The sequence below is a fragment of the Chinchilla lanigera genome, unplaced genomic scaffold (genome assembly GCF_000276665.1).
Source record: "Chinchilla lanigera isolate Chin_1 unplaced genomic scaffold, ChiLan1.0 scaffold00067, whole genome shotgun sequence".
Lineage (NCBI taxonomy): Eukaryota > Metazoa > Chordata > Mammalia > Rodentia > Chinchillidae > Chinchilla > Chinchilla lanigera.
Window position 1 is genome coordinate 377,064 of NW_004955468.1, and position 9,361 is coordinate 386,424.

General features: G+C 59.7%; 1 protein-coding gene and 1 long non-coding RNA gene across 4 annotated transcripts in view; one reads left to right on the plus strand and one right to left on the minus strand.

Moving 5' to 3' along the window:
* Nucleotides 1–9,361, minus strand: part of Pak4 (p21 protein (Cdc42/Rac)-activated kinase 4) — a 48,894-nt gene that overhangs the window by 8,343 nt on the left and 31,190 nt on the right. For both annotated transcript variants that reach the window (XM_005399791.2, XM_005399792.2), the window contains exons 2-3: nucleotides 1,815–1,888; nucleotides 963–1,194 (exon numbers count right to left, since the gene is read on the minus strand). In XM_005399791.2, coding sequence (XP_005399848.1) covers nucleotides 963–1,166 — 204 coding nt within the window. In that variant the 5' untranslated portion in view covers nucleotides 1,167–1,194; nucleotides 1,815–1,888. The remainder of the gene's footprint in view (nucleotides 1–962; nucleotides 1,195–1,814; nucleotides 1,889–9,361) is intronic.
* On the plus strand, nucleotides 1,915–4,778 carry LOC106150232. 2 transcript variants are annotated; one of them, XR_001236926.1, is made up of 4 exons: nucleotides 1,915–2,166; nucleotides 3,587–3,755; nucleotides 3,844–4,050; nucleotides 4,447–4,778. It is a non-coding gene; the product is annotated as an uncharacterized LOC106150232 (long non-coding RNA). The 2 variants fall into 2 exon arrangements; XR_001236925.1 differs by having other exon boundaries at nucleotides 3,590–3,755.

The window sequence follows — 9,361 nt, forward strand, 5'->3', positions numbered from 1 at the left end:
AAGTACACAGAGCAGCTTTCAGTGGCAGCCTCAGTCCCAGCACTGTGCCCATGGTCAGCTCACTGAGCTTGGGCCTCCTCCCTGCCAGCCCCGGCCTGGGCACCCGGCGAGGGTGAGTCAGCCATGACCCACCCAGGCACTCGGCCCGCTGACCACAGGCACACCCCTCGCCACCAGCTAGGGACAAACCTGGCCAAGCCTGGTCACAGCCTTCCAGGCCCCATCAGGCTGGGGATAGTCTGAGCCCCAAGCCGGCCTCGCTGGCCGGTGCGGCACCGCTGTGCTGAGTGCACACAGCCACAGCCCCGAGCGCTCAGGGAGGCAGGAAAGGGCGAGGAGTGTGCGCCACAGAAACAGCCTCCGCTCCAGTCCCAACCCTGCCATTTTGCTCAAGACAGCAGGGAAACTCCACAAAACCAAAAGCCTCAACGTGTCACATAAGCCGCTTCCTCTGCTCCATGCCCTGCTTCCCGCTGGCTCACTTCCCTCTCCTCCTCGGTCCTTGGGCACAGCTAAGGCGTCCCCTCTTCCAGGAAGCTCACTGGGGGCCCTGGCCTGGGTCAGGTGCCACATCTGGGCTCCCCCATTCCAGGCCGACCCCTTTGGGCTGTCGCCATCCGGGAATGGCCCTGCCCCCACTGCCAGGAGGCTCTGGGAAGGCTTGAGGTTGGGTATGTGGTGCTGGGAACGGGAGACAGAGCTCAGCGCATAAGCCGTGGGGAGAGGCCAGGACCTAGAGGCTGGTGTGGGGGTCTGTGGGGGCAGCGAGGGGTGCAGGTTGGGGTGCGCGCGGCATTCTCGGGATTGGGGGCCCGTGGGCAGTGGAAGGTGAAAGGCCAGCACTGGGCTGCAGATGGGGAAGGTCAGTGAGGAGGTGCTGGCTGCAGGGTCAAGGATGGGTGAAGGGCAGGGGGTCACTCGGGTGGCACAGGTGAGGGGAGGTGGTGGGGGCGATGGCGTACCTTGGGGGCCCCAGGCTGGATGGAGGTGATGCAGGCGGGGTCCACGAGGGGCTTGGGCCGGCGAGCAGACTCCTCGATCAGGCTCTGCCACTGGCGAGGCAGCCCTGTGAACTTCTGCTCATGCTGGTCGAATCCCGTGTGCACCCGGTGCTCGAAGTTGGAGGGCGCGGAGATCTCCACGCGCTTCTTCCTCTTCCCGAACATGGTGCCAGGGCCTCTGCGCTTGAGGGCGCTGTGGGAGGAGGGACGGTGGGCAGGGGTCAGTGGAAGGTGGGCGTCCACCCACACCAGTACCACTCTCTTCTGCCTCCGGCCAGCTGCCTGTCCTCCGGCCCTGCCCAAGCCCTCCACCCTGTGGGCCCCTCCTAGGCAGCCAGAAGTCAGTCACAACCCTCTCCTGCCCAGAGCCCTGCTATGGCCCAAGAGGCCCCACATGATCCATCCCTGTCACCTGGGTTTGCCACCGGCTCTACTGCCTACTAGGACAAGGGTGGGTACCGAGGTCCAGATGCCCAGGTGTCCTCACCGTGACACCCCCAGCTTTACGGGCTGGTCTCCAGTTGGGTACTTGGAATGGCCCCAGGCACAGAGTACATTCTCTGATTAGAAGTCCAAAGGGCCCGAGGGGAGCCGGCAGGCAAAGACGACTCTCCCCTGCCATCTGCTGCAAGTGGCCCAGGGCAAGTGACGGGGCTTCTCCATGCCTCTCCAGGCCCCCACCCGACAGGGCTGCAGCGAGGAATGAACGGGTGAACCGAGAGCCCTGCTCAGGGCTAGGCTTGACGGACAAGCCCACCAGCATGCTGCCGTGACCTACGAGGTCCCAAACACGGGTCCTAGGGTCACACAGACCTGGGTTGAGGCTGGCTGGGCTAGAAGTGCCCTCGGGCAGGTGATGTCTCCTCTCGGGGTTTCGGGTTACTCATCTGTAAGATGAAGGGAAAAGATCAACATGTTCACTTATTGCTCCGTCCAGCAATCCACAGCCCAGCCTCTTCTGTGCCCAGCCCTCTGCTGGCTGCGTGGGGAACACGCTGAGAACCTAGAAAGCCTCTGATCTCCTGGGGATCCATCTGGGACACACAGACTTGTCCCTAGACCGTAACAGCCCAGAGCAGTCAGGGCTGGCATGCCAGGGACGCCAGTCCAGCCCTGGAGAGACTGCAGGCTGGGCTAAGGGGAAACTTCCCAGAAGAGGCGCCAGGTGAGTCGAGGCCTCAGCCCAAGGAGAAACATGCCGTGGGAACTTCTGTCTCATTCCCAGCGGTTCCCCAATGCCTGGTAGAGTGCAAGGCACAGGGCTGGCCCCCAGTGCTGTCGATCTCCGCATATCTGTGGCCAAGTGCCCCCTTCCCCTCCAAGCCTGGCTGTCCCACGAGGACCCTTCATGTGAGCAGATCGGGAGGGAGGGAGGTGCCAGCCCCAGCCCGAGGAAGGCCCATCAATGGGCAGCCATGTGGGGGAACCGGTTTGGCAGTGGCAGCCCACTGTGAAGTGGGTGGGGACCCAGCAGCCAACCTGTCTCAGCTAGTCCCCAGGGGCCAGTGGATGGTCAGAGCCAGGCCTGGCCGGGGCTCCTCCTCTGACCCAGTGTCCACTTGCCCTGGCCTAGGTATCTGGATGTGGGGTGGGACACCCCTGGGAAGGGTGGGGGCGTCTCTCCTCAGTGCCAGCTCCTGAACACCGCGTATCCCTCTTCCAGCCTTCCACTCTGTCTATCCTGGTGGCCTTGACCTTTCTCTGTCCCACCCCTTCCTGGCTTCTCTGCCCTCAGCTCTAAGTCTTTCTAGTTCCAGCTGCTACAGCTGTCCTTAAAGGCTCATGACTCCCTGCAAAGCCCTGGCTCCACGGCCCAGGTCCTACAGCCTCCCTGGCTTCCCTGTGCAGCCAGCTCCTCACCTTGAACTCTTGGCTCTGCCTCAGTACAACCCCCTCCCCGCCTGGGGGCACTAAGGCGGCTCCCCTGCCTCTGTGGGAACACAGTCAGCCACGTGACCTCTCACTAAACCCAGGGTAGGAAGGGCCAGGCCTTGAAGTAGGAGGACCTCAGGGTAGAGATGGGGGGCTACTGCAACGTAGCTGCCTTTCCACTTCCCACCATAAACTCCCAACCGCCCTGGCATGCTGCCACTGCGTGTGAGCCGGCAGGCAGAGGGGCAGAGGGGCACACCTCCGGATATTTGCCGGGGCCACCCCTTTCCTCTGGGCACCACAGGGAGGGCAGGACAAACAGAGGAACTGGCCATGTTTATAATCATCAGGCAGAAGCCCCACCCAGGTCCCTCCCACGCAGCTCCTGGCCCGTAGGCTCCCAAGGCAGAGATCCAGTCCCAGGTGGGCTCAGAACTTCACATGCAGGCAGCCCAGGGCTTAAAATTGTTTGCTGCCAGGAGTTGAGGCCTTGCTTTATATGTGAAGTGCAGATGAGCTGATCCACCTGACTCCAGGGAGCTCAAGGCTGGCCTCTGTTAAACGAGGGTGATGACAGTAGCTGCTTCCTTAAGTTTTTACAAGAGATCGCACAGCACACAGGAGCACAAGGCACGGAGGGCCTGGCCCAGAGACAGCCACAGGGATCGCAGCCATACTGCACACAGTAAATTCTCAACGTGTCACCATTTCAGCAGCAGTCACACAAACTCAGTGCCTACTGGGTACTGCCCCTCTCAGCGATCTACCCAGCATCCCTCACGTAACCCGCGCACCTGGCCCAGGAGGAAGGGGCCATTACTACCCCATGCAACAGACAAAGACAACGATGCAGAGAGAACATTCACTAGCCCAGGCAACACGGTAAGAGCAACAGGCTGGACATGAGACTCCAGGCAGGGCACTACAGGCAGCACCTCTAATGGTTTCTCTCTCCATGGGTCTCGGGTAGGACAGTCAGATCAGACGTCTGAAAACAAGTCCCTGACACCAAATGTGGCTCCCTGAGGCTCAGCTCCAGTCCTGACCCCACCATCACCACCTCAAAAGGCCCAGGATCCCAGACAGATGCCAACATGCAGCTCATGGGCTCCCTGCAACCTTGCTGGGTGGCCATGCTGAGCCTACTTTACAGATGCAGAAGCGGAGGCTCACAGAGGTAAAATTGTCCTCTCAGGTCTCCAGGCAGAGCAGGCCCTGGAGACCGTCTGAAGCACTTCAGAGTCAATGTCCTGAAACCCTTTACCTGCTCCCAAAACTCCTCACGGCCCAGGGGTCCAGAGGGATCTTCCCACCACCTGGCCGCCCTCCTTTCCTCCCTGCACCTGCTCACTCTGTCCAGCCCATGGCCTCCCTGCCTAGCGTCAAGTCCGAGATGCGTCCCCCAGGGCCTCGGCAGGGCTGCCCAGCTGAAACCTCCCGCCCTGCCCACGCTCGCCCTGTACTCCGAGGCTCCTGTGACCTTGTGTCTTGCTCTGCTGCCTCCCGCACTCACCACACAGACACACGGGTGTGCGTGTGCACCCTTTTAATTCTCTGTCCACCTCTTCCTCAGGTCAGCTCCTCAAGAGCAGCGACCATGATTGTCTTGCTCCCTGCTGTACCCCAACACACGCGACACTGTCCAGCCGCTAGTGAGTCACTGTGGACCACCTGGTCAACAGGCACATCACTGTTAAGGCAGCACGGCCCCTGCACACCTCCCGGCAGCACCGAAGAATCAGGAGGAACACGGGGGACAGCGCCCACAGGCTGAGAGTGACCCGGTGACCCCGAGGACAGAGAGGAGGTGGACTGGAGGCATACGGGCTGCAGTCCCAGCCAGGGGCACAGCCGCCTCTGAAGTACAGTGTTTGATCCTCAAAATGCAGGCACATTTGTATCCTACTTGAAAATGTTTACTTCAATTAAAAAAAAAAATCTCTTGAACTTGTTAACATGTGGAACAGGCTGTTTCTGACCTGGCCTAGCAAAAGCTTCAAAGTGTCCAGGCTCGCCCACACCCACTTGTTCTATCCTCTGCCCCTTCATGAGAAGAAACCAGCCCTTCCCCCACCTTGCCTAGCCATCAGCCTAGTGGAAGAGCAAGATCTGCTTGGGGGACAAAGCCATGTGTCCGTGTGCACATGTGCGCGCCGTGTGTGTGCATGCACGTGTGCCCTGAGCTTCCTTTTTGACCCGCGCAGCAGCCCTCTGGCTCTGAATAAAGCCGGAGTCCCTGGTGTGGGCTGAGGTGTCCAGCTGGGATCAGGGCCCAGGGAAGCACAGCAGACACAGCCAGGGTCACAGCCTTCGTTTTAGTCACCAGGGTCAGTCCGTCAGTCAGCAAGGGCAAATGAAGAGGTACTCACTGTCCCCAGCCTGAACTCAAGGCCTCCACCATGGGTCCCCGATTATTCTCTACCATGAGAGACCTTTTCCTACTTGCTCTGGGAAGTCCCCTTCCTACCTCAGTTTACCCCTTGCCTTACGGAGCTAGGTCATGACAACAGAGGGGAGTCTGGCTGCCTACGAAGCCCACGGCAGGCCCCAGATCCCGAGGGCCTGGCACCATTCCCACCTCCACACCTGCGCCAGGTCTGGCCATCATCCCGCACATCTCGGCCTCCTGCTCTGAGCCCAGCTCGAAGCAGTCAGGGGCTTTGGGACTGACACTCGTCATCCCTCTTGGGCAAATACTCTCCACCCACAAGTGAACCCTCAAGTCACAGCACCCACCCCTTGAGTGATCACCTGCGGATCACTACTGAGGCAGGCTGAGCCGGGCCAGGGCTTCGGCAGTGGATGGGATGGCCAGAAGCACCTGTGTCAGAGAAGGAGCCGGGCAGGGAGAGCAGCATGTGGAATCTGCACAGCAGCGGGTGGTGTCCGGAGGAAACGAAGCCACCCTCACGAGGTGCTGGGGCAAGGCGAGAATGGCATTTTCAGTGAAGTGGCAGCCAGGCTGCACCGAATTCGAGCACCAGAGCACAGACCTGAGGGGCCACATGGCTCTGCAGGAGGACCAGCTGGGCAGTGCGAAGTGCCAGGGTGAAGGTTCCAAGGTAGGCTTGTGCTGGACGCAGGGACGTGGCCAGGAGGCTGCCCTAAGGCGAGTGAGGGCGAACAGACCTATCTGGGAGGCAAGGGGGAGATGGTGTACGGAGGGAGGGTGTGGTGACTGAGCAGGGAGGGTGTGATGACTTGGGCCTCACAGGGTCCCTAACAAGCTTACTGTGGCTACATGTGGGGCGGCGTGTGAGGCAGGACAGGAGCAGAGAACCAGGGAGGAGGACACTGTGAGGATCCAGCGGGAGCCACAGTGGTCAGGAGCCTGGGGACTGCAGAGGGGCAGAAATGGGCAGGTACCGGGCTCTCCTAAAAGTCAAGGTAGCAGGCCTAGGACAGTCCATCTCTCCAGTGCTGTCAGCTCCTGACATGGCAGACTCAGTAGTGTCTCCTGCTGCTGTGCCCACTCTACTGGCAGCTCACGAAGGCAGGATAGTGACCTGGTCAGCTGTGGCTGCACCCAGCATCCAGGGTAGGGCGTGGCTCCAGCAAGCGCCCCCTTCATGGCTGTTGGCTTGCACATAGGCCAGTCCCAGGCATGCAGACGGGCAATGCCAGGCCCTGCAAAAACTCCCGGGTGGGCGGGGAGGTGAGTTCTCTTCTTTCCTGCTTCCCAACCCAGGAACTGAGGCCCAGAGATGGGATGTCGCTGACCATGGTCACCCAGTACCAGGTGACAAAAGCACTAACTCTGCCTCTGGTCAATACCCCCTCAGCTTCCTGCTTCTCAGTAGCCCTAGTACCAGCTGAGGCCTCCACTCCAGAGAAAGAACCCCAGGGACTTAGAGAACAAGGGCAGAAGCAACTATCTAACAACAACCAGAACTAGTATCAGAAAAGCTGCCTCGGTGAGGAGGGAAGCTGAAGAAGCAGTAAGCAGATGAACAGATTCTCCCAGGTATCTCACCTGCTGGGGCAGCGGCCTAACCAAGCCCTGCCCAGCCAGCCACCATGGCCTGTCTCCTCGCTCAGGCATGCTGGCCTGCTCCTTGCCGCGTCTTGGACATATCAGAGCTTGTCCTAGCCTCAGGGCCTTTGGACCTATGGTCCTCACTGCCCAGAACTGCACAGCTCACCCTTTCTTGATATTCAGGTTTTAGTGCCCATAAAACCTCCTCAGAGAGACTAGTCCTGACCCCCTAACAAAAGTTAGGGCCCCTCTCTGACCTCCCAGAACAGTGGTGGCTCCCTGGCATCTTGGGCTATACCCAGCACACAGCAGGTGGCCATGAATATCTGGGGAGCAAATGAGTGAAGCTGTTGCCTGCATGAGTCTGCACTCAGAGGAGCAGGGAAAGACACAAGACAGACTCACAAGGCCCGGATCTCACGCAGCCTTGAGCCTGAAAACTCAGGGCAAGCCTGAGGCATGTCCTAGACACTGCCATCGGGGCCCAGTGTGTGCCACACCCCCTCCCCGCCGTAGGGAAGCTGTCTAGGGGACCAGGCCCCAGTGGGCAACCCGAGGAAGCAGCTGTGTATTTCAACTACGGGCAAGAGGCAAACCACAGAGGAGATGCCTCCAGGAACGCACCAGGCCCCACACTAGGGGAACCCCACAAAATGATGCAGTTTTGGGGTGCCCTGGCCTTGGAAGTGGATCTTTTTAAGAGCCTGGGAAGCCTTGCTCACCTTGCTCAAGCAGGGGCAGCACCGTCCTCCCCCAGCAGGCTGCTGCACACTCTTCCTTGGCCTGGCTCCCAGCATGCCCCCACCCCAACCTCTGCCTTACCCCTTCCTCTTCCTTCACACCACCTCACGCACCTTCTCCTTGAGGGCACCATCATAGACACAATGTTACATTTGTCTGTGTGGGCCTCCTAATTACTATCTCCTCAATGGCTGGGCTCCCCCAGGAAGACATCCTGTCTTTCCTGGCTACTGCCGCGCACAGGGCTGGCTCAGGGCAGGGCTCAGTACACAGCTGGTACTTAAAAGCAGATGGCCCAGTCTCAAGTCCTGGCTCCACCATCTCAAGCTGTGTGCTCCTGGACAAGTCACTGAGCCTCTCTGGGCCTCAGCATTCTCCTTTGCAAATCCAGCAGAGTGATAGTCCTTACCTCTTGGGAATATCTTGAGTGAATGAGATGACACAAGTAAAGCATGTAGAATGGGCTGGAGAGTCCCTCAGTATAGCTAGCCGCTGTTAACTGTTACTGCAGTTGTGTCAATGAATGAACAACCAACGAACAAATGAACTAATGAACAAAGGGCCCAGGCCAAGCAAATGTGCCAGTCTCACCTTTCCCAGGGCTAGGGTGAAGGGAGCATGACCGGCTGCCACTGTCTGAGGAGAGGTCTGCTTCTCCCCTGGACAGGTGTCCCAGGAAGGCAGGGCCAGGGGCCATCTGAGCCACCTGTGTCCCCACCTGGCAGCACCAGGGGTGGGTGCAGTGCAGTGGTTGAATGAGGAGACAGTGCTTACTACCCAGCCAGGCTCAGCCAGCCCCTGCCCCAATCCGCAGGCACACAGGGGACAGACAGAATGAGGATCGTCGCCACCCCTCATTCCCAGAGGTGCCCAGGGGTGCAAAGAGTATACAGGAGATGGGGGCACAGGCCTGGGGACATCAGGCTAGACTCCCTCAGCCCTCCCTTGAGGCCGCAGGGAAGGAGGGAATCAGAAAGGAAGCTCCTAGCCCCTCCCAGACCAAAACACAAGCCTTCACCGAGTCCAACTCCTGCCACGCCATGCCCCCTCAGGGTCGCCCAAGACATGGGAGACATACTATGTGGCAACTCATTCTCCCCCGACATCACCAGCCCTACACACAGGAACGGAAACAAGCACAATGACCTGCCCTGCCACACATGTGCATGGGAAGCTGAGCCCCAGCCACGCACAGTGGTCACACAGCTCCCTGATCAGGCAGATCACAGCAACCCACCTTGTACCCACATGCTGGGCACCAAGGCAGTGGCCATCACAGGACTGGGTCGGTGCCTTTTTTGCTGTGAGACATGGGGCAGGGACATGCGCCCTGAGCCAGAGTTCTTGCCTCTAGAGCCTGGGGCACTAGCAGGAGACGCCTGGGGGAACTACAGAGGCCCCGCTGGGGAAGGCAGGGGGCTCAGAGTAAGCACAGCCAAGTGGAGGGGTCTGGACACCCAGGCAGCCCCGAGAGGGCCTCTGCAGACATGTAATGACCACACACCCCAGGGACACAGGGATTCTCTCTGGAGACCACAGACAAGTCCCAGAGACCACAGGGAGCCACAGGACGGACGCACTACAAACCCCGGCCAGCTTCTACAAACACCGGGATGTGCTTGTAGGTGCACAATTCCAAGGACGTTCCGTGACTGCCAGCCTTGCTAACAAGATGCACCCTCAGATACTGACATGCTCAGGCCCACCCCAAGATACAAAGCTCGACCATGAGACTGCACAAGGCCAGACCTACTTTCCCTAGGGAATGAGA